Consider the following 25,946-nt stretch of genomic DNA (forward strand, 5'->3'; position numbering starts at 1 on the left):
TCATGGTGGCTGCATATATATAATTAGAAGAAAATTCTGAAATGGTGTCCTATCATCCTTGTTATTCACCACGTCTGCTGAGGAGGAATTTCTTCACTCAGTGGGTAGTGAATTTATGGAATTCTTTACTGCAGAGGGCTGTCGAGGCTGGGTAATTTCAACACTAAGATAACCAGATTTTTAATCAGTAAGGAAATCAAGGGTTACAGGGAAAAGACAGAACAATGGAGTACCGTACCAGCCATGATCTCAATGAATAGCAGGGCAGACTTGATGGGCTGACGGGCCTACTTCTGCTCCTTTTGCCTTCTGATTTTATAGTTTCTGTGGCGGTGCCTTAACCTTCCAAACATTTTTATAACACAGCCCGTGTCAGCAGCCCATGTTCCTTGAAACCCGCCATAAGGTTCCTATGGATCCCTACGTAAAACATTCATTGGTGGGCTGAACAATTGAGGCCAACTAGGAATCTGAGTGGAGTATGTCGTGGTTTAAATGTAGAGTCAATTTAAATGCCTTTTTGGGGTTCACAAAATGGGTTGTCTTATACACCAATTCAATCGCAATCTGCATATCAAGAATGAAAACAGGAAAGTGTCTCGTTTAATCACGATAGATCATAGATTCCCGACAGTGTGGAAACAGGCCCTTTGGCCCAACAAGTTCACATTGAACCTCAGAGCATCCCACCCAGACCCGTCACCCTGTAACCCACCTAATCTACACATCCCTGAGCACTGTGGGCAATTTAGCATGGCCAATCCACCGAGCCTGCACATCTTTGGACTGATGGAGGAAATTGGAGCTCCCAGAGGAAACCCGCACCGACACCCGAGGGTGGAAACAAACCCAAGTTGAAACAGTGCTTTTCACGTCTCTGTGAGACTGTGACACTGTTTTGGAATCAAGAAGCCCACCAACCTTTAATATGTGACTGCCACATCTCAGTCGATGCATCTAATGTCTTCTAAGGACATAGACACAAAAAGCACAATTTAGACATAACACTTCCCTGCTTTCAGCATCAATATGCAACACTTAAATAAAGTAAAAAATTACTGTTTAAATTTGATAATTTTTTTTTAAAATTAGGATAACCTTCAAGGAGCACTGTTGTTATCTAATTATTTATTCGTCCAGTTTTGACTACGTTGACTGGCATAAAGCCTTATGGTAGCCAAGGAATCCAATTGCTTTTGGCAGGGAAATCTGGAACAGTACAGAGTAAATACCCTGCCAAATAAGTATGGCATAGTGGAGATGTCAAAATCAGTTTCTTTACTGTTGTCTCAAGACACTCTCAAAAGCTAACAGTCATTTAGATCAGCAAAATTGGAAGTAGTTTGCTGGCCAAAAGTGGAGGGACAGGACTGTGAATTCATGTTTTAAGTAGAAAATGAACAACAATGGAGAACCAAAGCTGACATGGCTGTTTGCTGTTTTCTTGCAGTGTCCCGATTCTGCCTGTAAGCAGGATTTGTTGGCCTACCTACAGCGCATTGCACTGTACTGCCACCAGCTCAACATCTGCAGCAAGGTGAAAGCAGAAGTCCAAAACCTGGGAGGAGAGCTGATTGTGTCAGGGGTAAGCAGCAATTAAGTAGTTATGATTCCTAAAGGTACAAAGCCTGTCTGAATGCGACTTCCGTCATGCTCTCTGATATGTGCTGTTGCATATTTGCTTCTTCAAAACGTATTCTTCTGTGTATGCTTCATTAGGCAATGATGCTCCTTTTCGTTGCTAATGTATATCTGTGACAGATAAAATATATATATATATATTTTTCAGTTGCTGTGACCTCATTAAAAATCTGCCTGAGGAATATTAAATTGAAGAAACTGAGGTTCTTGTAGTTCATTCCATGCCACTGCTGTGGGACTTTTTCTTTCCTCCCAGTGATGAATGTCCTAGAATCGCAGTTGCTCGTATGTGACTAAATCTAAAAGACATTATTTAAATGATTCTTGCAACAGAAAATATGTTATTTATACTTGTGTGAGGCATGCCAGTGCAGAATCAGAAAAAGATCAAAGCTGCAATTCTGTTGTCATGGTATTGCTGTAGTTTACTTTGTTTTGTATTGCCAGAGGAGAAAGCTACAATTTGAGTGATCCATCAGTGGCTCAGATCCTCAGCGTGTACTGCAAAATTTGAATTGACTTTCAAATGACCAGTTCTAGGATCAAGGTTCAAAGCCACCCGAGACAGATGGAATGAGCTGTTTCTCTGCTACTTTGATGGAAGAAAGACCAAGCTTCCATTTATGGAGAAAAGCAACTGGACCCAAAACACAGACTCTCCTTTCTCTCCACAGATGTTGCCTGTCCTTTTGAGGTTCTCCAGCAATTTCTGTTCTTGTTCCACTTAAGGAGCATGTTCCCAAAATAGACGTGTGCTTGAAGTTGACGATTTTGCAGAATTACAATGAAAAGGCCAGGACCATTCAGACTATTCTTTCGAAGAGCTGTCACAGACATAGCAAACCAAGGGGCTTTTTTCTGTGCTACAAAATTCTATGATTTTTCTGGAAGCACTTCCTAGACTTTTGAGTTGCTTCTCTTGTAGAGGAATGTGGATCTCAGCTTACTTTACCCCGACAGTAAAAAAAAAATGACTGAGTAGCCTGTTAATCAGAGTTTGAATTTCACCTTGACGCACGGTGAAATTTGAATTCAATAGACAATCCCTACAGTGTGAAGGAGCCTATTGGCCCGTTTTGTCTGCACTGACCTGCTGAAGATATTCCACCCAGACCCAGACCCACATTTACCATGGATACGCCATCTAGCCTGCACATTCCTATTCACTACAGACAATTCTGCTTAAATGTTTAGACTGCGGGGGGTAACTGGGGTGCTGGTGGATACCCTCCAGAAACAGGGAGAATCTGCGAACCCCGCAGAGACACTCGTCCAAGGCTGGCATCAAACCTGGGTCTCTAGCACTGTGAGACAGCAGTGCTAATCACTGAGGCACTGCACCATCCTGTTTTCGAAAAGAAACTGAAATAGAAAACTCGCTTAATGGCAACCATGAAACCACTGTTGATGGTTATAAAAACTCATCTGCTGCAGAAATGCCCTTTAGGGAAGGAAATCTGCCTTTCTTAGCTGGTCTGACCTACATGTGACTTGAGATCTACAGCAATGTGGTTACAACTTAACTGTACTCTGAAATGGCCTGGCAAACCATTCAGTTTGAGGGTACCTAGAATAGGCAATAGATGCCAGCAATGCCCACATCCTGTCAATGAATAAAAAGAAATGTCAGCTCGTAGAAAAGATGTTACTTGCATCTCCTTTTACCCAAGTATTTATTCATATGAGTGCTGCAATGTTTTCATCCTTGCGTTAAACAATATCCCAGGGTTGATGCTTGCATTTGAAAAAAACATTGCTGCTCAATTAAAAACTTCATTTTATTTGAAATCCTGGATGTTTGATCCTAGAGGCATTACCAATTGAAGTGGTCTCTGTCTTTGGGGAAATTGAGGTTGTGCTTTGGTCTTGGCTGGGCTGTAATAATCTCATGAAATCTTTTCATGTTCACAGGGGATGACATTCAGGCTGTCAGATTAATGCCTGGTCATAAAGGTGGCACCTCCACAATGGCGAACTTCTACTGAGGTATCAGTTAAGACTTTGTGCACAAGTCACTGAGGACTGGAGCTTGAACCCCACAACTCTTTGACTCGGTGTGAAGTATTAACCCACTGATTTGAGGTTGACTAACGGTACAGTTTGTCAGGATACAGCATAAAATAAACTTTGATGCAAATCACCATGGGCTCAGGAGCACTTCAAACAACTGTTCCTAATTTGTTAATTGCCGCAATGTTTGACAATTATCAGTCAAAAAGGCCATAGCTGGCTGGTGTTGCTGTGAAAATGAAATACTGCATTGTATGGTGATGAGGTGGACGTCGCTGACTTGGAGCAGAGTGAGTGTTTTATTGTACGTGACCATGCTATAGCTGACCTGGGAGCACTCAGTACACTGGGTGATGAGCTTTGAATTCCCAAACAGAAGCCTTCCATCCTTTAGTTCCATGTGAAGCCGGAAATCATTTCTCTGACCAGACTGAGTGCTTTGTCTGTAAGTTTGAATCTTTTGTGGCTGTCTAGCTGAATATAGCCAAGTGCATTTGTATGCAGTGTGCACAAATGCAAATTTCAGCTGTAGACACACGTCCTCTCCTCAAACTTACATACAGCTGGGACCTGCATTCATCTGAGGTGAATACCAACAGCAACTTTAAACATTGAAGGCTTCTGTCTAGCTCCTCTGACATGAATTCTGTATTGTATTATTCAAAAAGGACCACGCTGCTCATTCATCCCCTTAGCATAGGTGAAACCTATCCATAACCTTCCCTTTCAAATATATTTGGTCATTCAATATACTGTTTCTTATGTCAAACACTGGAATATGGCTCCATGGATGCCAGTCACCCTCTGTTAGCTGGTAAGTAGTCATTCTTGGGGAATAGATCCAGAGTCCGAGCGCTGTCTGACTGCTTCACCCAAGGAGGGCTCTGCAGCTTGCCTGCACTCATCCAAATTCTGCGTACATAGAATCACAGTCATATCAGTTCCAGAACCTGCCAGCAGGGGTCACTGACTAGCGGTTCAGAGCCGAAACCTTTCTAATTAGCTTTTTAATTCTGAAACCAAAAATATTGAGCCATTCTTAGCAGTCCAGCACTGCCTCATTGGATCTAAGACCATCTGATTATGGTGTAAAAATTAGCATATGTTCACATACTAAGCCTTCAAAGGAGTTGTGCGCTAAAGCTACAGGGTTTTTTTTTACCTGGGCTATTTCATTTCAGTAAATACTGCCCTTTTATCCATAAGCATACTTCAGTATTTTGTATTTACAACTCCGTTTTGAAGAATGCCCCAGTATTGCAGCAACTTTAAAGAAATATATTTCTGCTTGTGAATAAGCGACATTTTAATTTGAAATCCTGGATGTTGGTCCTATAGGCTTAAACACTTGAAATGGTCTCTGTCTCTGGGGACATTCAGGTTTCACTCTGGCCTTAGTTGGGTTGAGATACTGTTAAGATACTAGCTGATGGCATTGCTGTGAATTACAGCTTCCATCACTTCATGATGAGGCAGTAATTGGCTGGGTGGGATTGGCCCTGCTTATTGTATACAGGATGATGCTGGGCAATTTTTCACATTGTTGGGTAGATGCCAGTGCTGTAACTATACGGGAACAGTTTGGCTCAGGGAGCAGCAAGTTCTGGAGCACAAATCTTCAGTACCATTGCTGCAAAGTTGTCAGGGCCCATAGACTTTACAGCATCTAGTGCCTCCAACTGTTTCCTTAAATCAAGTGGAATGAATTAAATTGGCTAAAAGACTGGATTATTTAATGCTGGGAATCACTGGAGGAGGCCAAGATGGATCATCGATTCTGTATTTCTGGCTGAAGATTGCTGCAACTGTTTCAGCCTTATCTTTTGCGCTGATGTGCTGGGCTCTTCCGTCATTGACATTTGGGATATTTGTGGAGCCTGCTCCTTCTCCAGTGATTTGTTCAATTGTTCACCACCATTCACGACTGGATGTGGCAGGACTGCAGAGCTTAGATCTGATCCATTGTTAGGGAGAAGATAGGTCAGTCTGGGGAGGACGGACAGGTCAAGGGGGCGGGATGAGGTTGGTAGATAGGAGATTGGGGGTGGGACTTGAGGTGGGAGGAGGGGATAGGTAGAAGGACAGGTGAGGGAGGTGGGGACGAGCTGGGCTGGGTTTGGGATGCTGTACGGGAAGGGGAGATTTTGAAGCCTGTGAAGTCCACATTGATACAATTGAGCTGCAGGGTTCTCAAGTGGAATATGAGTTGCTGTTCCTGCAACCTTCGGGTAGCATCGTTGTGGCACTGCAGGAGGCCCAGATGGACCTGTCAACTGAGAGATGGGAGGGGGAGTTGAAATGGTTCGCGACTGGGAGGTGGAGTTGATTAGTGTGAACCGAGTGTAGGTGTTCTGCAAAGCGATCCCCAAGCCTCCGCTTGGTTTCCCCGATTTAGAGGAGGCCACAACAGGAACAGCGGATGCAGTATACCATATTGGCAGATGTGCAGGTGAACATCTGCTTGATGTGGAACGTCTTCTTGGGCCCTGGGATGGGGGTGAGGGGGGAGGTGTAGGGGCAGGTGTAGCACTTCCTGCGCTTGCAGGGAAAAATGCCAGGTGTTGTGGGGCTGGAGGGGAGTGTAGAGAAGACAAGGGAGTCACGGAGGGAGTGGTCCCTCCAGAAAGCAGATAAGGGTGGGGAGGGAAAAATGTCTTTGGTGGTGGGGTCAGATTGCAGATAGCGGAAGTGTCAGAGGATGACGCGTTAGATCAGGAGGTTGGTGGGCTAGTAGGTAAGGACAAGTGGAGTTCTGTTTTGGTTTTTTTTATATTGCAGCGAGGGGGTGTGAGGGATGAGTTGCAGGAAATGCAGGAGACGTGGTCGAGGGCATTCTCGACTATTAAGTGGGGGGATGTTGCGGTCCTTGAGAAACGAGGACATCTGAGATGTACGGGAGTGGAATGCCTCATCCTGGGAGCAGATGCGATGGAGGCAAAGGAAGTTGGAATAGGGGGTGGCATTTTTGCAGGAAGTTGTGTGGGAGAAGGTGTATACTAGGTAGCTGTGGGAGCCGGTGGGCTTGAAATGGATATCGTTTTCTAGGTGGTTGCCAGAGATGGAGACAGAGAGGCCCAGGAAGGAGAGAGAGGTATTAGAGATTGTCCATGTGAACTTGAGGTTGGAGTGGAAAATGTAGGTAAAGTGGATGAACTGTTTGAGCTCCTTGTGGGAGCACGAGGTGGTGCCGATACAGTCATCAATGTAACGGAGGAAGAGGTGGGGTTTGGGGCCTGTGTAGGTCCGGAAGAGGGATTGTTCCACGTAACCTCCAAAGAGGCAGGCATAGCTTGGGCCCATGCGGGTACCCATGGCCACCCCCTGTGTCTGTAGGAAATGGGAGGAATTGAAAGAAAAGTTGTTGAGGGTGAGGATTATGTTTAATGTGATGCACCAGCCTTTGGGATGTAAGATTTACTCACCCAGAGGCACATTTGCATTGCAATTCATATAATCTATTACTCCTTCTACTGATCCTTCCAGTCCACTTTGTCTGGATCCATCATAGAACATAGAATATAGAACAGTACAGGCCCTTCGGTCCACGATGTTGTGCCGAAGTTTTATCCTTCTGTATGATTTCACTAACTTGCATACCCTTAATTTTACTATTGTCTGTGTGCCTATTCAAGAGTTGCTTAAATGTCCCTGATGTATTTGATTCTACTACCACCGCTGGCAGTGCATTCCACATGCCCACCACTCTTTGTGTGAAGAACCTACCTCTGACATCTCCCTTATACCTTCCTCTGGTCACGTTAAAATTATGCCCCCTCATTATAGCCATTTCTGTCCTGGGAGAAAGAGTGTGGCTATCCACTCTATCTATGCCTCTCATCATCTTGTACACCTCTATCAAGTCACTGCTCATCCTTCTTTGCTCCAATGAAAAAAGCCCTAGCTCCTTCAACCATTCCTCCTAAGACCTGCACTCCAGTCCAGGCAGCATCCTGGTAAATCTCCTCTGCACCCTCTCTAAAGTTTCCACATTCTTTCTATAATGAGGCGACCAGAACTGAACACAATATTCCAAGTAAATGGCTTTTTACATATTATTTGAATGTCCCCCCAGCCTCTATTCCAAAGACGCAACTTCAGATTATCTTATTGCTCTTTATGATATGACAAAATATGTTGTTGCAAAGCTTGTTTTCATTGAGACAGGCCTTAATTAAATACGGAAGCTGAGAAAGGAAATTGACCTTTCCAACTTCAGAGGAAACTGAAATTGGAATGCAAAACTTTGGAGGAAATTGAACCTGGGTGAAATCATATGAAAGGACAGAGAGAACCAAGTATTCCCTGTGCCACCCTGCTAAAAGTTTTGCTCAAGCATAGACCACATTAATCACCTTTCCTACCTCCTCAAAAAGTGTAAGCAATGTTGTCGGAAATGGCCTTTCCCTGACAAAACCATACTGAATGTCCTTGATTAATCCAAAGCTTTTTAAATGATAATGCATTCAATAGTACTCATTAAGAACTACAGCCACATATAGACACAGATCACCTTCATCAGCCCTACTCTTCCTTCAGTTATCATTTTTTAAAAAAAATCATCTGTGGGATGACAGTATCACTGGCTGGCCAGCATTTATTGTCCATCCCTACTTACCCTTGAGAAGATGGCGATGAGCTGCCTTCTAGAGCCGCTGCAATCCACCTGCTGAAGGTTGAGCCGCAATACCCTGAGGGAGAGAATTCCACAGTTTTGCCGCAGAGACAGTGAAAGAACAGCAATATGTCTCCAGGTCAGGATGGTGAGTGGCTTGGAGGGGAACTTGAAGGTAGTGGTGTTCCCATGTATCTGCTGCCCTTGTCCTTCGAGATGGAAGTGGTCTTGGGCTTGGAAGGTGCTCTGTGAGGATCTTTGATGAATTTATTTTAGTGATCATTGTACTGTTTATGTGTTTATGAAACATCTTTGATTAGTTCTGTTGAATTAAATGAATTTAATCCTTGATTGCCTGATTTTAATGCCAATATTCCTTTCTATTCTCTCATTGCTTTTCTGATTTCTCTTCTTAATTTTACTTGTGCACTTTCTGTACTCTTAAGTTTTCTATCATTTTGGCTCTAGGAATTGACATATCTGTTTTGGTCATAGCCTATACTGTATGATATACAAGTGTTCCTAGATTTGGTACACCAACACTTTTGTTTTGTTCACCGGATGTGAATGTAGCTAGCACTGCCTTCTCCTCAAATGGTTCTTTCCAAACCTGTGACCTCTGCTGCCTAGAAGCACACAAGGGAAACACGGACTTGGCAATATCACCCCCTGCATTTTCCCCTCCAATCCACACACTATTCTGCCTTGGAAATATATCAGTGTTCCATTAGTGCCAATGAATCAAAATCCTGGAAGTCTCTTGGTAATAACTCTGTGGGTGCACCTACAGAACATGGACTGCAGCAGTTCCAGAAGGAAGCTCGCCACCATTTTTCTAAGACATTAGGAATGGGCGTAAAGTACTGGACTAGCCACTGAAACCCTTATCCTATGAATTACTAAAATAAGGTGACCATGAGGAGGTTGTGGTGAGCCACTTTCTAGAACCACTGATGACTGTGCAATCACGGTGCTGTTAGGGAATGAGTTTGAGGCCTTTGATGCAGCGACAGTAAAGAAATGATGATATAGCTGTATGTCAGGAAGATATGTGGTTTGGAGGGGTAGCATTTTTATTCTGCGATCTTGTATCACCTCCTTGGACTCCTCCCATTGCTGTCACACCGATTTACTTTCAAGTTGCTGTTTTCCCTGTATCACATTGCCAGCTTAGTATAATTGGCTATTTTCCAATTGAGAATTTTTACTTGCAGTCTGTATTTATCCTTATCTGAAATTGTGTTAAATCTAACTGAATTATGACCACTACCACTAAAATGCTACCCATTTTATTTACCCAGCTTTATTCCCTAAAGTTATGCCTAGAACTGTTCCTCTCTTAGGAGGCTTACTGCGTATTGATTTAAAAAGTTATGAATGTATTTAATACCTTTGTATCTCTCACAGTATAATCTTATATAGATTAAATCCTTTATTATCACTCCTCTTTTTTGTCCATTGCTCAGATATCTGTCCCATGTGAAAACCCAGTAATAACATCCTGCCATTCTTACTCTTTTTCATATGATAGGATAATGCCGAGGACCTGGTGCCCCAAACTCAACTGATTTTTCTGCCAGATGCTTTGCTTTGAAGCATACACAATTAAGCATTACCAAACTCCTTTGCTTCTTCTGCCTTCCAGCCCATGTATTAATTTTCTGTTTTCCATTTCCAGCTTAGCTTGTCTCCCTATTGAATCCACTCTCAAGTTTCCAGCCTCCCATTCAAAATATCTCCCTTCCAGAACTGAACACAGTACCCTAACTGACAGCTAATCAATGTTTTCTTAAGCATAAGTTAATCTTTAGCACTGTATCCCTTTATCAATAGTTAAGGATCCAATAAATTTCATCTACTCCCTGTTTGCCCATTTACCTGTCTCGCAATGTACACCTAGAGCCTGTTGCTATCCTACGAACGTATGAATTAGGAGCAGGAGTATGTCACATGGCCCCTTAATCCTGCATTGTTTTTCAGTAAGATCATGGCTGATCTATTTCTGTTCTGAATTCCCTCATGGATAATGACATTTACAAATTTGCACTATCTGCAAACTATGCAACGATGATCTGAAGAATTCAGAAGAAATTTTGTGAAATACATTAAGGTAAAACTAATTACAGTGCTATGAGGAAAGCACAGGGGAATAAGATTAATTTTGTTCGCATTGCCAAAAAGCCAGTGCAAGCACAATGTCTAAATGATCTGCTTCTCTGCTGTGTCATTCTATAATTGTAGATAGTCATAGAATGAAGCCTTTGCTAGCTTTCATCAGTTCCATGTCCCATTGCAGCAACTCCCATGTTTACAAATAGAGCCATAGAGTTGTACAGCACAAAAAGAGGTTGTTCATCTCACCAAGCCTGTGCCAACCTAACTATACTCGTCCCACTTTTCAGCACTTGGCCACAGCCTTGAACTTTATAACATTTCATCCACTTATCCACATACTTTTTAAAGTTATGAGGTTTCACCTTTCTGCTGCCCTCATTCCAGGTTCCCACCACCTTCTTCGATTGCATTTCCTCTAACCATCATGCCCTTCATCTTAAAATTATGCCCCCTCATCAGTGGCCCTTACCTACTATCCTCCTCTTTGGTGCCCCTCATTTTCTTATATACACTTTTTTTAAGCCTTCTCTGCTCTAAAGAAATCAACCCAAGCCTATCGAACCTCTCTTCATCACTAAAATGCTTCATCCCTGGCAACATCCTGATGAATCTCCTCCGCACCCTCTCCAGTACAATCATATCCTTCCTACCCGAGAGGATCAGGACAAATCTCCTTTCGCCCTCTAACTCTGGTCCCCTGTGAATTATGTCTTCTTACTGCCAGAAGTAACAGCTCTTGATCTTTATTGGTCAGACTATGTGGACAGTTTTTGCTCTGCACATCGTCAACCCATCCACCCCACACACCCATTTTATCCCTAACCATCGCCTCACCAGGCAATTAAGCATTCCCCTTCACATTTTTAAAAGCTTCCTTATCATCTATCTCAACAACTGTAAAGTCAATTACCTTCTACCACAGCTTGGCATTAATTTCCTCTCTGTATTTTAAGACTTCAGCTGTCAGAAGAGAAAAGAATTGCAGTTGCTACAGCATAGTGATAGTTGGGGTATTTTTGATTTGATCATGGGATGTGCGTGTCATTGGCTATGCCAACATTTATTACGCAATGAATTAAGAGCCAAGCATGTTGCTGTGGGTCTGGAGTCACACATGAACTAGACTGCATAGATTTCCTTCTCCAAAGGACATTAGTGAACCATGTGGGTTTTTAAAACAATGGACAGTGGTTATGTGGCTACCATTAGGCTAGCTCTTTATTCCTTTTTAAATTGACTTCAAATTTCACATCTAACTTGAGTGCATTCAAATCCATGCCCACAGAATATGAATCAGTAGTTCCGGATTATTAGTCCAGTGACATTACCAATAGGCCCCTGCCTCCCCCAAGTTGAGTTACCCTGACAGAGAGCTGGCATGGAAGTGATAGGCTGAAAGGCCTCCTTCTGTGCTGTCATAACACTATAATTCTAGAATTCCATACTTTGCTGACAAGGCTATATAAATGCAGGTTTTGTCGAAACCATTTGGCTAGCGAATTGGCACATTCCCTTTTTTATGCTATTCCTGGTTGTTTAATATTTATTTCTTTCCTCTTATCTGTTAGAATTGACAGCATCAAAGGCAACCTTTGATAGTGGATTGTGCATTCTCATAAATGGCTTGATTGGTTGGAAAGCAACTCTTCATTCGTAAATAATAAGGTGTAGAGCTGGATGAACACAGCAGGCCAAGCAGCATCATAGGAGCAGGAAAGCTGACGTTTCAGGCCCAGATCCTTCTCCAACATCAGCATCTGCAGTCCCTACTATCTCTGAAACCCTTCTATCTTCTCTTGTGTGCTTTTAGTAATCAATCTAAATAATGGTTCTTTGTTACTGATTCGCTGACCAGTGGTAATCATCCTCTTTTTACTGGTTTGAACACTTACTTTGACCTCGTTTATTTCTGTGAACATAGCCCTTGTTTCTCAAATCTCTTGAGAGTTATTCATGTAGAATTCCTCTTGTTGATAGTTTTGATGAAGAAAAATCCCACTTAGTTTTTTTTCTGCATTTTGGTGAAAGCGATTATCGGAAGACATTTCAGCCCCATAATTTATGGTTACATTTTAATGTTGCACTGTGCAAGATTACGGTTTACATCACTAGAGTGATATAATCCCATAAAAACAACATTCCCTGGCCCTTATTCACCCCGTAAGAGAAGACAGATATATCTTTCCTTGGGACCCTTGACTTATTGTTGCAGGACTATGGTAATTTTCTCACTCGAAGCTTCTGTAACAGACAGCAAACTTATTCGTTCCTCAGGACTTGTTATAGATTTTTCTCTCGCCTCTCTTGCTTGTATCTGATTGACTGTGATTCACTTGAACATGGTTAGATTCACTTTAACACTTTATTATTCCCTCTGACAGCCCATGATTCACTCTGCCATGCTCCGATTCACCTCTTATTCTGTCTCCCAATTCTGCAGTGCAGTTTGAGAAATGATTGATTCACTTTACTGCTCTCTGACCTGTTCTGACAGTATGTGATTAATTTATATCTAAATTTAGTTTTCTGAAATAAAATCCATTGCATAAAAAAATCAAGGTAACAGAAGTACGTAACATCTGCAAAATTTTCCAGGTATTTTTGTGAAAAAGAAACAGCAATCTTTGCACCTGAAGTGTAATTCACGAAATGAAACTCTCTCAGTCTCTGTGATCTGACACAAAATGCTGCCGGCAAAACAGAGTGATAAAAGCTTTCTCAGCGTTTCTGACAGTTCATATGAGAGGACTTAAAGTAAGGAATGGTCACAAATGACAACGGATAAAGCTATGCAGTACTCTTGGGAAGGGGAGGACCGGGTGGGGATCTGGTCCTATTGGAGAGGGAGGGAAAGAGATTTCTTAAAATGATCCCTCCAATGATGCCCTAGGGAATTCTATAATAATTTAACAGATAATTTGAGGAAGTTTTGAAACCATGCAGGTTTTGCCTGCTCACTCCTAATGAAATCCTGTAAACTAATTCATATTGATGCTAATGTATTCTTCCCATTACATATGATGGCCAGTATAACTAAGGAATTGATAGATGACTATTTGTGGAATCATGCTGTTTATTTAGTTACTGCCATAATACCCCTGTTACAACAGCATCACTCTCTGATTATTACAACACTTACCGCTCGAATGTATACAATGCACATTGTAAAGTCTCCTCCCCCTCATGAGGGAAATCTTCTCCCATTCCTGCTGTTGAGGCCATGAAAGGTGACTGTCTGCCAAATTGTTGCTGCCTCTAAATAGGATTAACTTTAGCCGTTGGACAAGCCAGATTGTTTCAGCCGATTCCATATTCAGATGGAGTAGCTGGTTATACATCCCTTTAATGCATTATCAACTGTCACCAGTTAACACTGTAGATGCAAGTACAATTGATTGAAACAAGGTTCAGACCAGACAATCTTTAAAGGACTTCATAGTCACTTTGATTGGCAACTGTAACTTAACTGCATTACAAGATTGACAGCACTTCAGTAATATTTCATCAACCGCAAAGCTCTTTGTGGTGATCCTGAAGTTGGGAAGAATATGCAAGTTCTTTATTTCTTTTTGTACTGCATGGCTTAGAATGGAATGCCGGAGTCAAATTGAGCTGGAGTTAATCAATGAAGGAATGGTGTGATCTGGCAGTGGCAGGCAGAGTTCTGGCTTTTCACCATTATGACCCATGTCCTGGGGGCAGAGGGGCAGACAGGCTGACTGAAGACGACAGGTTGCCTGAAAGGATCTAATGATAGGTGACTGCAGGGTAATGAAATTCTTGAAATGGCCAGCGTGTTTGCTCCTGTTGAAATGGTGCCTTTGTAATTGATGCCTGTGCTCTCGGGAAGTGATCAGCACCATTTGCCCATGTATCTGTGAGGTGGATGGCATTCCATACCTTGGAAATGCAACTGGAAAAAATCAGCGATGAGTGAATCAACAGTCTTATTTATCTTGAATGCCACGTATGGAAAGCTCAATTAGCAATAAGGAAAGTGAACAGGTAAGTTTAATTTATGACAGACAGCCAGATGTGATAGATGCAATATGAAAGGAAGAAATAATTAAATGGAACTTGACAGGCAATTCAATTGGTATTCTTAATTGTTGTGTTGCTCTGAGAATTGCCCGAGCGTTGAAAGCATTTTACTTTAGAGCACCCAACTGAATTTAATATTGCTATTTGTGAGTAATGTTGTTTACTCAAATTGCCTTTTCTCTTCCCCACTTTGGTGGACAGTATAACAATGTACTTAACAATATTGATGTATGTATGTGTGTATATATTGAAAATATCAAATGTAAAACTCTAATGTTACTTAAATCTGAGAGTGTTACACCTCAGTGCTGGGTAGTAAGGAAGACACTCTGTTCATGCTGGGAAACTTCATTCTGGATGAGTAATTGAAAGACCTCAAGGTTCAAAGATTTTGAATGAGCATTCACTGTTGCACGAAACAATATTGTGAGAGGCAACGAAGAGCACATCATGAGGCCAGAAACTCAGGTTCGCTTTTCCTATCAGCCATGGCTCATTGAGTCAAATTCTTGCCTCTGAGTCGCAAAGTTGTCAGTTTCAACTTCCCTTCCAGAATCCTGAGGGGAAAAATTGAAGCTGGCACTTCATCCTGCACTGAAAGAGTGCTGCGCTAACATTGGTGTTGTCTTTTGCATAAACTAAGAGCCCCATCTGCTTTCTCAGGTGGACATAGATGTTTCCATGGCACTATTTTGATGTCCTGGCCAATACTCATCACTTAGTCATTGTGATAGAAACAGCTGACCTGCTCCTTATTACATAGGAACGTAGGAACAGGAGTAGACCATTCAGCCCCTCAATCCTGTTCAACTATTCAATGAGATCATGGCTGATCTGTGGCCCAACTCCAAACTCACCTCTGGGCCAATTCCCTTAACTCCTTCGCTTAGCCAAAAGAAAATGTCTATTTCAAATTTAACATTCACAATTGATTCATTATCCACTGCTATTTGTGGAAAGAGAGTCTTTTTGTGTGGAAGTGCTTCCTAACAACTCTCCTGCCTGTTCTGGCCCAAATTTTTAGACTATGCCCCCAGTTCCAAAATCCCCAACAGTGGAAATTGTTTATTTTTATCTACCCTGTCTTTTCTTGCTAATATCTTGAAGACTTCGATCAGATTTCACTTTAATCTTAAATTGCAAAGAAAACAGGCCTAATTTTTATAATTTCCCTCCTCATTACCTAATCGCTGAAGTCTGGCTATCATACTTATGAACCTTCATCATACTCCCTCCAAGGCCAATCTATCCTTTCTATGGTGTGGTGTTCGGATCTACTCACACTGCTCAAAATGGATCTTAATGTGTAGACAAAGGCCGTTACGTTTCCTACACAACAGTTATTCTATTTTACAGAGACTTTGTTTGCCATTGTGTGGTGGACTGAAATTTTGAACAATGTGACAACGTTACTTCTCAATTGAATTTCTTGGCAACTATATACTAAACTCACAAGCAGATTTTTAATTAGCTTCAGTTTGTGCAGTGTATAAAAAAAAGGTACTGTCACCGTAGAACCAGAGGACCGTAAGGCTGCACTCTTGTCAAAGTGAGGTGGCTGATGATGGCTTAATCTGAGGATTGCCACACCTCAGACAGAGACTCCTCTTTGTAACCTCGGCTGGTGCAGGAATTGAACATATGCTGTTGGCATCGCTTGGCATTGCAAACCACCCATCCAGCCCATACAAAGCAATGGAACAATTCAGGGCAAGAAGAAGGTCTAACTGGCTCGAACACAGCGACTGCTGGAGAAACTCATCAGATCTTGCGGCGTCGGTGGAGAAATAAACAGAGTTGTTCTCTGATGAAGGGTCTAGGCCCGAAACGTCAGCTTTTGTGCTCCTGAGATGCTGCTTGGCTTGCTGTGTTCATCCAGCTCCACACTTTGTTATCAGAGTTATTGTTATAGCTTCTTCAGAATTAGACTAACTAGCTGTTTCCTTATGATAGCAGTTTCTCCGTAAATGAAATATCTCATCTACTGGAAAAATGGCTGAAGAGTAAGAACTAAGCATTTCAGAGTAACATGACCTACATAGCAGGTAAAAGAACGGAGACTAGTTTAATCCAACCAAATTATGTGTATTCAGGTCATCAGGATCACATAAGTAATTAAGATTTCGCAGCAAATGAGAAAAATCTGAAAATGATAAAATAGCATTTAAATAAGAATACTAACTTCAATTTCTTAAAATTAATTTCTGTTTATGAAGGATCTATTAATTTATTTCAAAAATGAGTTTGCAGTGTTCATGGATGTTGGTTTACTTGTGAAAGGCATATGAGTCAATTTGTAGATGTTATGCCATAGACAAATTTTCGTCAAGTTTGTGCTTGCTTAATACGGGTGATTAATTCTCAGTCACACAACCTGTGCCTTTAGTATCATTACTCAATATTATGACCACTTCTGGAGTTTAGATCTCCACTTTGCCATTAAACTCGGTTTTGTGCCACCACTTCCAGTTGATCCCAAGTGAAACCTGCATATTTTACTGTGCTATCTACGGTTATTCTGCAATATTTTCTTTGGTCTGCCTCATTTTCATTTCTCCCTTTTAAAGTTTTTTAGCTATCTGGCAACACATTGCAAGTATGCAGCAACGTGACCTTGTTGCTATGATGGAGGTGGTCCTTGATTATTTTCTGTCAGTTTGGGGGAGTTTTTGGCAAATGTGTGTTGTTAAAATTTTCATTTCGATTCCAAAGAGACATCTAAAAGTTCCTCCACTTCACAAGTATGTTTGTATCTATGATATGAACCCTCTCACCACACTGATTAAGATATTGAAAAGCACTGTTTATTATCTTACAATACACAGCCACAGAAAAATCTTTATCTACTTGACTCCAGCCTATGATAACATGCACAAGTAGACAATACTGGGTGGATTAGGCTGTTCTAATGGATGAAATATGCAAATACGAGGGTTCAGTTTGTGCATTCAGGGGTTCCAACGGAGAATGAAACAACTCCACTTTTGCATCAAGTGATGACTCATTTTTATGTTTAATTGCTGCGTTTTATTAAGCATTAAATAAACAGAACAAATGAGAATCATCAACCCTAGGGTAAGAGAAATGTGTGAATGATCTGAACTGATAATGAGAATGCTATATAGAAACTCAGCAGGTCTGGTTAATGTTTTGAGTCTGGTATGACTATTCTTCAGAACTAGAACAGTTCTACAGAATGGATCTGAACTCCAGTGTTGAAGAAGTGTTGTACTGGACTCGAAATGTTAACTCTAATTGTGTCTCTACCGATGCTGTCAGACCTGCTGAGATTCTTAAGAAGCATGACTGGGTAGATGTAGAAAGGTTCAGAGATAATGGGAACTGCAGATGCTGGAGATTCCAAGATAATAAAATGTGAGGCTGGATGAACACAGCAGGCCCAGCAGCATCTCAGGAGCACAAAAGCTGACGTTTCCGAAACGTCAGCTTTTGTGCTCCTGAGATGCTGCTTGGCCTGCTGTGTTCATCCAGCCTCACATTTTATTATCTTAGATGTAGAAAGGTTGTTTCCCTGAGGAGACTGTGGGATCATGAACATAACTCAGAATAAATGCAGAAATCACACAACACCAGGTTATTGTCCAACAGGACTTGTGATATCTGACCTTGTCCACCCCAGTCCAACACCATCACCTCCACATCAGAATAAGTGGTCACACATTTAATGCAGACATGAAAAGGAATTTCTCCTCCCAGAGCATAGTAAATCTGTGGAATTCTTGACTGCAGAGGTGCATCAAGGTAGGCCATTAAGTATATTCAATATTGAGATAGACACATTTTTAATCAGAAAGAGAATCAAGTGTTGTATGAAAAAGGGATTTGTGGGTTATTAGATCAGCCATGGCCTCACTGACTGACTGAGTAGACTCAATGGGCTGAAGGGCTTACTTCTGCTCCTCCATCTTATGGTTTCTCCAGTTTTTAAATCAGAAGCCCTTGTTGATTTTCCGAGTCCCTGTTCGTACTGGAGCGCTGGGTACAGTACTAGTGTTCGTACTTTCAGAAGGTTGTTAATCTATTGGAAGCAGTTGAAAGAAGATTTGCCAGTCTAATACCTGAAGTTAGCAGGTTGCCCCATGAGGAAAAGCTAGACAGGTTAAGCCTATTTCCTCTGGAGCTGAAAAGAGTCAGCAGTGATTTAATTGAAACACACAAGATCGCGAGGGGATTGAAAGGTGGATATTGAAAGGATGTTTCCTCTTGTGAGAGAATCTTGAACTAGTGGTCATAGTTTAAAAATAAGCGGTCACATAATTAAAAAGCGATGAGACTTTTTTTGCCTCAAGTGTGTTGTGAGTCTTCGGAATTTTATTCCTCAAAAGGCAGTGGATGCCGAATATTTAAATACCTTTAAGGCAGAGGTAGGCGATTACCAAGAGGATGAAAGATTAACAGGGTTATGCAATGTAGAGTTGAGGTTAAAAGCAGATTAGCCATCATCTTAATACTGCTGTTGTTCCTTGTTCATATATTCGTGGACTTTTAAATGAGTATGCATAACAAGAACAGGTGTACAAAAACATTTTGAAAGCACAACTCTTTATAATTTAGTATTCTCAACAACTTTCTGGGACTCTCGATATCCACAGTGTACCCACTGTTAACAAATTAGGGCGGCACAGTGGCTCAGTGGTTAGCACTGCAGCCTCACAGCGCTAGGGACCCGGGTTCAATTCCTGCCTTGAGTGACTGTGTGGAGTTTGCACATTCTCCCCGTGTCTGCGTGGGTTTCCTCCAGGTGCTCCAGTTTCCTCCCACAGTCCAAAGATGTGCAGGCTAGGTGGATTGGCCATGCTAAATTGCCCACAGTGTTCAGGGGTGTGTGTGGGTTGTAGGGGGATGGGTCTGGGTGGGATGCTCCAAGGGGCGGTGTGGCCTTGTTGGGCCGAAGGGCCTGTTTCCACACTGTAGGGAATCTAATCTAATCTAAATGGGCTACCCCCAAAGTCTCCAAGTGTGAAATCATACAATCTTAATTTTAGTAATTAAAAGGCTTACCAACAGAACAGATCACGTGATTTTAGATTAAAGACAGTCCCAAAGCATAATAACTTTATTAAACTCAGAATTGTAATAAAGTACAAGGGCCTGCCAGGGACGATTTTCTCTCAAGATTTCTCAGGCTTCCTAGATCCTCTTCCCCTCAGCAGCTTGGCACAGGATTGACATGTTGCCAATCAACTATTCCACTGAGTTCTTGAGTGCTGTACCATCCCTGATAATGTCAATCATGACCTTCATTGTTCTGTGAGGACAAAGGTGAAAACAGGAAGCTTCACAGGTTAAATATGGCCTATATCCTTTCTTAACTATTTAAACCCAGTGAATGAGACCTGTGCAAATGTGGAAACTCCCTCTTTTCCCCTAATATCCCCATCCCATTTGTAACATTTACTTCATCACCTTCGACTGTTGAGATAGACACCACTTTAAAATTCTTTTTCATGTTTTGCCTAACAGATCTCCTCCTGGGAGCCTATTAAACTATCAATATGTCACATCTCTCTTGTAAAAGGGAAGGAGAGAGTCACACAATGCTCTTTTTATCCTCAGGAGACAACATCACAGTTGCTCTTTCCTTCATTCTCTAACAACTTGTGACATACCTCCATACAAATGCGTAATGGATAAATCAGTGACAGTAAAGACTGTGATCATGGCCTTTTCCAACCAACATGTTTCATATTGATGGGTTAACACACGTTAGTTCTTTCAGCAGTGCAAGGTCAGACAACTCATAAAGATGGTTTTGTCTGAGCAGGTGAAAGCATTTAAATCAAGGCAATCCTTGATCAAACATTGTTAGACTTGTTCCCCATCCCATTGCACTATTTGTGATGCCCAATAGTGTATCATTGTGTTTCTTGCTATCATACTCACTGAGAACATTTGAACTCACAGAATGCAATGGAAGACATCGTATCAATGGCTGCTTTTCCACAGCTTCTATATAACTGTTGGGCCTCAGTGGTTCCTTGGCTTTCAAAATTCTGGAAAAGTGAGGTGCATAGCAGCTACAAAAGAAGGAAAACAACAGAGGTCCCAGAGGACTAAAGGAAGTGGAGGGAGGATCTCAAGGAAGCGATCAGAAGAGCAAAGGGGGACAAGAAAAATTGATGGCAGGCAAGATTAGAGAGAATCCCAAGATATACTACAAATATATCAAGGGCAAAAGAACAACCAGGGAAAGAGTAGGGCCAAAGGGGCAATTTTTCCGTGAAGCTGACAGACATTGATAGAGCATTAAATGAGTATTTCACATCTGTCTGTACTGGGGAGAACAAGGTTCAAGTACAGAATTTGAGAAGATGGACTACGAAGTTCTTGAACAGATTGATATCAGAAGCGAGATGTTGGAGGTTTTGGCAGGGTGTAAAAGTGGACAAATCCCCAGGTGAAGTAGAGTTTCATCCCAGGCTGTTGTGAGAAATGAGGGAGGACATAATAGGGGGCACTATCCCAAATTTTTAAATCAATTCTGGCCGCAGGGAGGTGTCAGAAGACTGGAAGACAGCTAATATCATTCCAATTTCCATGAAGAGTGTTAGAGGTAGAGCAGGGGATTATATATTATGAATATCACATCAGTGGTAGAGAAGTTATTGGACAAAATAGTGAAGAAGAGAATTAATCTCTGTTTAAAAGGCAATGTTTGATCAGGATATTCAGCATGGCTTTCCCAGAGGAAAGTCATGCCGAACAAATCTGGTTGAATTTTTCAAGGAGACAAACAAGCCTGTAGATGAGCGAGTTCATTTGATGTAATTAACGTGAATTTCAGCAAGGGTTTTGACAAGGTCTTGCATGTGAAACCAATAAAGAAGGTAAACTTTCGGGGGATCCAGGTAACGTGGCAATTTGGGCACAAAATTGGCTCAGCGGTAAGAGACAGAGGGTGAAGGTAGAAGGCTGTTTGTGTGACTGGAGCCCAATGTGAAGTGGCATCCCACAGAGATCAGTGCTGGGACCCTTTTTGTTCATGATATATATGAACAATATAGAAGAAAACTGCAGGAAGCAGTTGTGATTGTTAAGTAAGTTGGCAGATGACACAAAGATCGGCTGGGTGGTTGACAGTAAGGTTTGAGGTTACAGGAGGGTGTAAATGGATTGATCAGATGGGTAGAGGAGTGATAACTGAAATTTAATTATGATCATTTCTGTGAGGTGATGCACTTTGAAGGAAATAACATGACAAGGGCAAACTCACAAAATGACAAGATATTAGGCAGTTCAGTTGAGAAGGGTCTTTTTCTGTGCTGAATAACTCTATGATAATAGGGTAGTTAAGAAGGCGTCTAGAATGCGTGCCTGTATCAGTTGAGGCATAGATTATAACTACTGGGAGATTATGTTGGAAATGCACAGAACTTCAGTTAGGCCACAGTTGGAATACTGTGTGTGTTTCTGGTCGCTGCGCTATAGAATGGATGTGATTGCACTGGAAGGGTTGCAGAGGAGTTTCAACAGGATGTTGCCTGGGATAGAGCATTTCAACTATGAAGAGAGGCTGGAATAGGCTTGGGTTGTTTACTTGGGAGCAGAGAAGTTTGAGGAGAGGGACTGGATCGAGACCGCTATGACTATGACGAGTATAGACAGGGTGAATAGAAAGCAGCTGTTCCCTTTAGTTGAGGAATTGAGGACAAGGGGCACACTTTTAAGGTGAAAGGCAGCAGATTTAGAGGGGATTTAAGAAAAAAAAATCCACACGATGGTGAGGATCTGAAAAGCACTGCCTGTAAGTGTAGTTAATGCAGGTAACCTCACAATCTTTAAAAAGGACAGCAGCTGAAGTGTCATGCATTCAAGACCTGGTGCTGGAAAGTGAAACTAGGATGGGTAGGAGTGTATTTTTTGCAGTACATACTTGATGGGCTGAACAGCCTCCTCTGTTTCATAGGATTCTACAATTCTACAAACTCACATACTCACTGTTCCTCTGATTCATTGGTAGCCATTGAAAGATATAATTCTACATGTATTTGTATGCTGGTAATTGCTCAGTTACGGATAGGTCTGTATTTCGAGTCAAATGGGTGATTTTGGTTTAAGGCACTATTTTAAAATAAGTGATATCAGTTCAGCTGCATATCTCTTCGAATGTTAATTTCCAATGAAGTTAATGCAAATGATAATTGGAAAAGGTATAAACCACAGAGCCAAATCAATATCATCTGTTTTACTTTATCAGCCAAAAACTAAATTATTCTCTATAGCTAAGTTGCTTTGTGTTTGCAATTCATTTTGTTGCAACAATATTCTAATTCACAGGTGCTCAAACAGCAAGCTGTTGACCTTACAAGTGGTTCTTTTAGCCCTGTTATTCCACTTCTTAAACCCCAGTAAACTTATAACATTTAAGAAGAATTTAGATGTACACTTTTGATGCTAAGGTTTACAAAATTGCAGACCAAATGCTGGAAAATGGAATCAGAATAACATTGTGCATGTTTTGAGCCGGGGGTAGGCTCGATAGACAGAAGTTCCTTTTTTCTATGCTACAGACCACTATGACTAAACTCATTCCTGCACGCACGTATCTTTCTTATTAGCTAGCTTATCATTTTTGAATTTCTTCAGCCTGAGTTTTCAGAAATTCTTTTCTTGGGTGCTGACATCTAATGACAGGAAATGTTCATTTGAGACTCAGGATGAATAGCTGGACAAGAGGCTTAACTTTATGGGAATCAACGAGCTATGAATTTAAATGTTCCATGAGTAGGGAGATGCCTGCATCTAATTTTGACTCCATATCTGCTTTTTTTGAGCTCTTAACACATAACTTTTCAAATATCATTTCTCATGAAACTCTTTACCAGCTGCCCAATTTTAAATCTGAAATTGTTTCATCTTGGTTCCTTGGCAATTTCAAAAATGTGAAGCAAGTGTTTTGAGTTAAGTCATATCTGTGTATTCTGCCAACTCGACAACCAGAGGCCACAGTTTAAATATATGGGGCAGGTCATTCAGAATCATAGAATCCCCACAGTACAGAAAGAGGCCATTTGGCCCATCGGATCTGCACCAATCTTGCAAAGAGCACCCCACCAAGATCCATCCTATCCCCATAAACCCACATTTAGCATGAAAAATCCACCTAAATTTCATACCTTTGGACTATTGGTGGAAACCAAAGTAACTGGCAGAAACCCACACAGACACGGGGAGAATGTGCAAACTCCACACAGATAGTCACCCAACGCTGAACTTGAACGTGGGTCCCTGGCACTGTGAGGCAGCAATGCTAACCACTGAGCCAATGTACTGCCCCTAAGGACTGCGAGCTGAGATGAAGAGAAGTTCCTTTACCCAGAGAATGGTGAGCTTGTGATATTCTCTGTCACAAAAAGTAGTTGAGAACAAAGTATTGAATATTTTTGAGTAGGAATATCCTTGAGAAGGACGTATTTCTTAGGACTAAAGTGTTCAAAGGGTTTGAGGAGAAAACTTGTGCATATCGCCACTGAGTTGGATGATCAGTCATGATTATATTGAATGGCGGAGCAGGGTTTGACGTGCTGAATGGCCTACTCCTGCTCTTATTTTCTATGTTTCTATGTGCTGAGGAATTGCTATTAATTTCCTGATTAGATAACACTTGCTGAATAATTCCAAATGTACCAATAACCAATTAAAAATGACCAATATGGATCACAATGTGACTCGGTTAATCATGCTAGCAATTATATAAATTCATGCATAGACCTGCCCGCCGCATGCCAAGGAAACATCTTCATGCTTTGTAACATTTTAAATGAAACAAAAGCATGGGAGATGATAGTTTCCTGATGCAATCTTTATGAAAATGCCTTGACAAATTAGAGTCAACTTGCAACCAGTCAGCACCCTTTTTAGAAGGCAGTATAAATTGTTGTACCCCTTTGAAATATTGACATTCTTGTGCCTGTTCTGATGAGTGGAAGGCAACATGTGTCTTTCTTTGTGACACAAAGTCTGTATTGTTCCAATGTGTTCTTTACATTGTAGTGCAGTCTTTGCTCAGTCATGTAGCCAGGTTCTCCAGGCAAATATCATCACTAACAAAGAGGTGATTCCACCTTCCCCATTGTCCCCCTTGTGCCATTAGACTCAGCAGCCACAACCTCAATAATATTATTCCAAAAATGCAGTTCTGCTGGTATTTGCTGGCTGCATCTCTCTTGTGTTTAAACTCAGGGCTCCCCGGCCGTGACTTTGGCCCTGTGATTCGTTTAGCCCTGAAAATTTCTTTTGGTTGGCAAGCCTGCTGAGCCCAAATTAGTCAGCACGCGCAAACTACTCCGTTACATGTAAGTTTGACCAGCTGTAACGAACTGCCTAAGCGACTGATATCCTTTGCAATCATATGATACATTCAGCACTCTTAATGGAAAATAGTTACTATGATTCCCCTCCATAAATTTTTAACTCCAAGAATTTTTTGCGCAAATTGCTGCCTAGTGCTAAAATTGATTTTATAACAAAAAAAGAACAACCTGCAGTTTCTGACGGGTAAACACGGCACCTGGCAGAAGGCCGAGTTACATAGACCGTGAGTTTGTAAAGCCTGTTTTTGTTTTAATTCATTCACAAGATGAGGGTGTCACTGATTAGGCCAGCATTTTTTTGCTCAGACCTAATTACACGCAAAGGGCAGTTAAGAGTCACACTTGGTTGAGGGTCTAGAGTCACATTTAGGCCAGACTAGATAAGGATGGCAGTTTCCTTTTCTAACGGACATTGGTGAACCAGATGTTTTTGTGATGATTGAGTTGTAGCCGTCATTAGACTCTTAATTCCAGATTTTTGCTGAATTCATAGCGGGATGTGAAACTAGGCCCCTGGAAAATTACTGGAGCCGCTGGATTAACAGTTCAGCAACAATACCAGTAAGCCAACACCTCCCCAGGAGCTCCACAGCGACAGGATTTGAACACTCAACCCATCAAGCAATGCCCCACAATTCTGTGCTACATATAAGAGGGCAAGCGATGGCCTAGTGGTATTATCGCTGGGCTGTTAACCCAGATAGCTTTCTGGGGACCTGGGTTTGAATCCCACCTTGGCAGATCGTGGTTTGAATTCAATAAATATGTAGAATTAAGAGTCTGATGATGACCGTGAATCCATTGTGGATTGTTGGGAAAAACCCTTCTAGGTCAGTAATGACCTTATGGAAAGAAACTGCCATCCTCACTAAGTGTGGAGCTGGATGAACACAGCAGCATCTTAGGAGCACAAAAGCTGACGCTTTGGGCCTGGATCCTTCATTAGAAAAGGGGGAAGGGGAGACGGTTCTGAAATAAATGGGGAGAGAGGGGGAGGTGGATTGAAGGTGGATAGAGGAGAAAACAGGAGAGGAGACAGACAAGATATCCATGCCTGCCCTTTTAACTTTTCTGTCTCCTCTCTATCTATCTTCTCCTCTATCCACCTTCGATCCGCCTCCCACTCTCTCCCTATTTATTTCGGAGCTTTCTCCCGTTCCCCCTTTTCTGATGAAGGGTCTAAGCCCGAAACG

General features: G+C 41.7%; 1 protein-coding gene across 4 annotated transcripts in view; it reads left to right on the forward strand.

Annotated features, from left to right (window-relative positions):
* ctnna2 (catenin (cadherin-associated protein), alpha 2) overlaps positions 1–25,946 on the forward strand; it is a 1,331,223-nt gene that overhangs the window by 1,283,293 nt on the left and 21,984 nt on the right. For all 4 annotated transcript variants that reach the window (XM_059650313.1, XM_059650312.1, XM_059650311.1 and 1 more), the window contains exon 17: positions 1,451–1,585. In XM_059650313.1, the coding sequence (XP_059506296.1) occupies positions 1,451–1,585 (135 nt within the window). The remainder of the gene's footprint in view (positions 1–1,450; positions 1,586–25,946) is intronic.

This window comes from Stegostoma tigrinum, chromosome 1, assembly GCF_030684315.1.
Source record: "Stegostoma tigrinum isolate sSteTig4 chromosome 1, sSteTig4.hap1, whole genome shotgun sequence".
NCBI classification, from domain to species: domain Eukaryota; kingdom Metazoa; phylum Chordata; class Chondrichthyes; order Orectolobiformes; family Stegostomatidae; genus Stegostoma; species Stegostoma tigrinum.